Genomic DNA, 5,622 nt, shown 5'->3' on the forward strand with positions numbered 1-5,622 from the left:
CACTCATCCGGACTGTATGAGTTTCTTGTGATGCCTTTTGGCCTCACTTCTGCCCCAGCAACTTTTCAGAGCACGATGAATCAAGTCCTGGCCCCTTGTTTGAGGAAAAGTGTACTGGTTTTTATCGATGATATTTTGGTGTACAGCCCTGATATGACAACTCATCTACAACACTTGAAGGAAGTGTTTCAGTTATTACAACAGCATCAACTCTATATCAAACGAAGCAAATGCTCGTTTGCTCTCACCAAATTGGAATACTTGGGACATGTAATTGGTCCGGATGGGGTATCTACGGATATGAGTAAAGTGGAGGCTGTTCAAAAATGGCCAGCACCTACAAATATTAAAAGCCTCAGGGGATTCTTAGGTCTCACAGGATATTATAGGAAATATGTTCAACATTATGGTATTATAGCACAACCTCTCACACAACTGCTAAAAAAGGGGGTGCTCTTCATTTGGGGCCCAGCTCAGAAAGAGGCTTTCAAGCAGCTCAAATCGGCCATGATCAACGCTCCGGTATTGGCTCTTCCCAATTTCCAGAAGAAATTCTCTTTGGAAACAGATGCATCGAACACGGGCATTGGAGCAGTGTTATTACAAGAAGGCCACCCTGTAGCTTACCTTAGTAAGGCACTTAATTCCAGGAATCAGACCTTGTCGGCATACGAAAAAGAATGTTTAGCCATTCTTTTGGCCATTGAAAAATGGCGCCCATATCTTCAGCATCAAGCTTTCGATATCCATACTGATCACAAGAGCTTGCTTCACTTGACTGATCAAAGGCTGCATACACCTCTACAACATAAAGCTTTTGTTAAGTTGATGGGCTTGCAATTCACTCTGAAATATAAGAAGGGCAGTACTAATGCAGTGGCTGATGGGTTGTCAAGACAGTCTCATGATCTTGCAGCAGTCAATGTCTCTGTGGCAAAACCGGCTTTGCTGGACAACTTGCAGAATGGCTATGAGGATGATCCTCAAGCACACGAACTGATTACTAAGCTCAGTGTGACAACAAAGAATGATAAAGGTTACACATTGCAGGATGGTATAATTCGCTTGCATAACAAAGTATGGGTAGGCAACAACCAGTTGGCTCAACAGCACATTCTGCAAGCCTTACATAGCAGTGGTATGGGAGGCCACTCTGGTTTCTTGGCCACCTATCATCGCATCAAGAAGTACTTCTCATGGCCTAAGATGAAAGATACAATTCGCCAATTTGTTGCCAGTTGCTCTATCTGTCAACAGGCCAAGGCAGAACATGTGCGCACCCCCGGATTACTCCAACCTCTTCCAGTACCAACAGAAGCTTGGCAAGTGATTTGCATGGACTTCATCGAAGGACTGCCTATGTCTCATAACTATAATGTGATCCTAGTGGTAATTGATAAGTTTTCAAAGTACAGCCACTTCATTCCTTTACGCCACCCTTTCACGGCATTCAAAGTGGCCCAGGAATTCATGAATCATATCTACCGCCTTCATGGTATGCTAGGTATGATCATTTCGGACAGAGATCGTATATTCACAAGTAGATTGTGGCAGGAGTTGTTCCGTCTAGCTGACACTACCCTCCACATGAGCTCGGCTCATCATCCGCAAACGGATGGTCAATCTGAACGCTTAAATCAGTGCTTGGAAGGTTTTTTGCGTTGCATGGTGCATTCTTGTCCGAAGAAGTGGGCTGATTGGCTGCCCTTGGCCGAGTACTGGTATAATACATCCTTTCACTCTGCTTTGGGTCGTACTCCCTTTGAAGTTCTCTACGGGTATCCACCTCGTGCCTTGGGAATTTCAGTGAATGATTGTGCGTCAGCCGATCTGGATGCTTGGTTAAAGGAACGCGCCACTATGCTGGACTTGATTCGTCAGCAACTCCTTCGTGCCCAACAGCGGATGAAAACACAAGCAGATAAACACCGCTCTGAGAGAAGCTTTGAGGTTGGGGACCGAGTGTATCTGAAGTTGCAGCCTTACATTCAACAGTCGGTCGAAGCTCGAGGCAATCAGAAACTTGCATTTCGTTTCTTTGGCCCATACAAAATTCTCAAGCGTGTTGGGGAAGTCGCTTACAAATTGGAGTTACCATCCTCTAGTCAAGTGCATCCAGTGGTGCATGTGTCACAACTCAAGCAACATATTCCTCCACATACTCCTGTAAGTGACTCTCTTGCTTCATTGGCAGCTGTTACTAATGTCACTGTCGAGCCATTACAGTTTCTGGAGCGTGCTTATATCGCTCATGGTGGAGGTACGGCGGCTCGCGTTCGAGTCCGTTGGAGTGTTCTTCCACCTGATCTCACATCCTGGGAAGATGTTGATGATCTGGCAAGGCGCTACCCGACTGCTCCTGCTTGGGGTCAAGCAGTCTTTCAAGGGCGGGGGAATGTGAAGACCCATGACTAACACGTGGCCTCTTTTGATTGGGCTTGGACTACTGGAGCGTGTCATCAACAGGATGAGCTGGCAATTGTAAGGGACCAGGTCACGTTTGTACTGAAGTGAGATAAGAGAGAGATGCTGTGCCAAGTCGGGGGCATCGATTGAGAATGTGGAGATTGAATTTCCTTTCCTCAACCTCTGTACTGCTTCCGTCTCTCTCCTGAATCTGAAACTTCCCTCTCTAATCCCCTGCTGTTCTCAACTATCTGTGGAAGTAATTCAAGCAAGCAAGTAGTACCGTGACAATTGTAAACTTCCAACACCACCGTTGATGTTGAGAAGATCTCGTTGTCGAAGATCGTTTATTGTAGACGGTGTCATCTCTATTAAGACGGGTGGAGGAAAGAAGATAACTATTAAATCTCTAAAAAAATACTATTTTTATTAAAAACTTCACACACAGATCCGATTCTCTACCCCTTTCAACTCCAACGAAACTGACCAGAGAAGGGAAAATCGATCTATGGAGTAGACGGACGTGAAGGCAGCGCAAAGCTTACGAGGCGGAGGCGGTTCTGTTTCCGTATAGATGTGCAGGTAGGATGTTTTGTGAGCAAATCCACTCATAGCTCCTCTGGACGCACTCAATCCCCGGGGAATCGTCGCAGACCTCCAAATACGACCCAAATGTGCAGACATTCATATGTTGGAGTAAACAAAGTGACAAACGACAAATGCTTTGTCATCTATTTCTACGCTAAAGCCTAAGTCTTTTGTAACAGCCTACATCAGAAACCGGAACAAATGAGCAACCACGACATGGACAGACGGTAGACGCATGGATCATGCGAGCAGCATCTGGAGCAGCATCTCGTTCCACACGTCGATGGGGCCGGGCAGACACCAGTGCACGCAGTCGTTGTAGAGCGTCACGTTCTCGTGCGCCCAGTGCCCGTACCGGCTCGGGTGCCCGTCCGGCCGGAGCACCATCGCCGCCGTCGTGTCCATCAGCATCACCCTCGCGCCGCTGCCCATCTCCCTGACCGCCGCCTCCGCCGTGGCGAACTCCTCAACCTGCGCCGTGTAGAAGTCGAGGTCCAGCCCGGCAATGCTCGTCTCGTTGGTCGCGTACGGCCGCGTCCGCCGGCAGTCGCCGCCATTGTCCCACTCCCCGCCCTCGAAGTGCGACGTCGGCGACACCGTCCGCACGATGGCCGTCCCGTTGAACCCCGGCAGGCTCGTGACCGCACGCAACGCCGTGCGGAACGCGACGCGCAGCGAGTGCCGCAGCGTGAGGTCCGGCACACCCGGGACGAGGCAGTAGTGGCAGGCGACGACGCGGCCGGACTCGTAGAACAGGGAAGGCCTCGTGAACCAGTTGGCCGCCGAGATGACCACGTAGTCGGAGCCGGACACGAACGGCAGCCACGCCTCGTCCGGCTCGTCCAGGTACAGGTTCCACAGCCGGCCGCTGCCGTGGTCGGCGTCGGACAGGTTCGCCTTCACGAGGAACGGCGACCAGAAGACGGAGACGGTGAAGTTGTGCGACGCGTAGTGCAGCGTCCTGAATTCTTGGTTTTGCGTCGTGGAGATGTCCTTCGGGTACTCCACCTGCGAAGAAATCATCAAAATCAAATCTGACTCTTTAATCGGTTCAAATTCCAAATGAATTTAAGCTAGTACTTAAACTGGTGTATGATTACCTTGGTCAGGAGGCAGATGAGGGACTGCATGTGGTTCCTGGCCAGCGAGTCCCCGACGAACGCCATGGACCGGTCTCTCATAACATCCAGGAACCCCGCGGCGTCGAACCGGGGAAGCTCGCACCCCGCCGGCCGCCAGCGCCACCTGAGGAACCCGAGGTCCGGGCGGCCGTACTTCATGCAGTTCTGATGCTCCTGGATCACCGGGCAGCTGAGGTTCGTGTAGTACGGCAGCGCACCGCCGTCGTCCGGCACCCACTCGCCCCGGAAAATGTCGCATTCCTGCGGCACCCGGGCGAGGGCGGGAGCGGAGTTCGTGGCCGGCGGATGCCGAGAACCTGACGGGATTGAGACGAAGGCGCCGGGGCCGTAGGCGTCGAAGAAAGAACGGCGGTAGGGCGTGGTGACGATGAAGAGGACGATGACGACCGCCGGGAGTGACACCGCCGTCGGGTTGACTAGCTGGAGCTTCTGCATTGGCCCAGCCAGGCAATGCAGATCCGCTAGCTACGACGATGCGACGACGCCTCGCTCGGAGAAGCAGCAGCTAGCTGACAATGGTGTTTGCGTTGAGGTGCGAACTGCTGCTGCATGTTGGTCTCAGATTAATCCGAGGACAGTGATGGCATCACGTGGTGACAATGGTGAATTGTCCGTGGCTAGCGCGCATGTGATGGTACGTTGGTTTTGGTTTAAGGAAAGAGCCGGCCGGCCGGCTAGCCCTGCGCCTCTTTATTTTGAACCGCGTACTGGTCCTGTTAACCGGCCTCTCTCCATCACGTGACGCTTTGTTGAGTGGAATGGATGATGCCACTGCTGCTCTGTTTTTTAATAATCCGCCGGCGCTAAAAATAAAAAACGGTTTTGCTTATTTCAATTACTAGTAGTTTAATTTTTAGGATTTGAGCCGCCTCCGGGTCGCCCCCGGGCGACTCCGAGGCATCCACGCCGCCGCCGCCAAGACCTCCCACTCCCACACCCCATCTCCCTTGCCGCTGCCAGAGGAGGCCGTCCCGGGTGGACGGCGACGGCGAGGCACTGGTTCCCTCCTCGCGCTCTGTTGCTGCTCGCGTGCGAGCCCGCCGCTGGACTCACGCTGCCCCTTCTGGCCTCTGGCTTGTGCGCCTCTTCGCCCTCTTGGGGATCGGCTCCCTACCATGGCCTTCCTCCCCGCTGTCTCCGGTGGAGTCCACCCAGCCCTCACGCCATGGGACGGCACCGATGGTGCCCGTCCTCGCTTGGCGCGGTCCCCGCTCAGCCCCTGCTGCCTGCGCGAGCTGGTGGTCGACGCATCTCCCGGATGTGTCGTGGTAGTTTCCCCTGTTTTGAGGTGAGGTGCCTTCTCCAGGGGAAATCCTATCTCTGGCCTCGGGTCAGAGCGACCACGGCGGTGCTCTTGTGTACCGTGTACCTTGCTGGAGGCATGGTCTGGGTGTTGCACCTCCCTCCGGTGTGATTTTGGGCATGTGCTCTCCGTTGCGCTGTCGTGGGTCTGCAGGTTCTTCTTTTCCAGCGCTCGTGTCGCCAT

General features: G+C 52.9%; 1 protein-coding gene across 1 annotated transcript; it reads right to left on the reverse strand.

Moving 5' to 3' along the window:
• Positions 1 to 3,234: 3,234 nt before the first annotated feature.
• On the reverse strand, positions 3,235 to 4,571 carry LOC124675611 (protein trichome birefringence-like 21). Its single transcript, XM_047211682.1, has 2 exons — positions 4,095 to 4,571; positions 3,235 to 4,002 (listed from the first exon to the last, which is right to left on the reverse strand). Exons 1-2 carry the CDS (start codon positions 4,569 to 4,571, stop codon positions 3,235 to 3,237), a joined length of 1,245 nt encoding a protein of 414 aa, XP_047067638.1.
• Between the last annotated feature and the right edge of the window lie 1,051 nt (positions 4,572 to 5,622).

Source organism: Lolium rigidum, chromosome 1 (genome assembly GCF_022539505.1).
Source record: "Lolium rigidum isolate FL_2022 chromosome 1, APGP_CSIRO_Lrig_0.1, whole genome shotgun sequence".
Lineage (NCBI taxonomy): Eukaryota > Viridiplantae > Streptophyta > Magnoliopsida > Poales > Poaceae > Lolium > Lolium rigidum.

Coding starts and splice junctions, on each gene's coding strand:
- LOC124675611 (XM_047211682.1), bottom strand. CDS start 4,571: ATGCAGAAGCTCCAGCTAGTCAACCCGACGGCGGTGTCACTCCCGGCG. Junction 4,003..4,094: donor TCATCTGCCTCCTGACCAAG/GTAATCATACAC, acceptor ATTTCTTCGCAG/GTGGAGTACCCGAAGGACAT.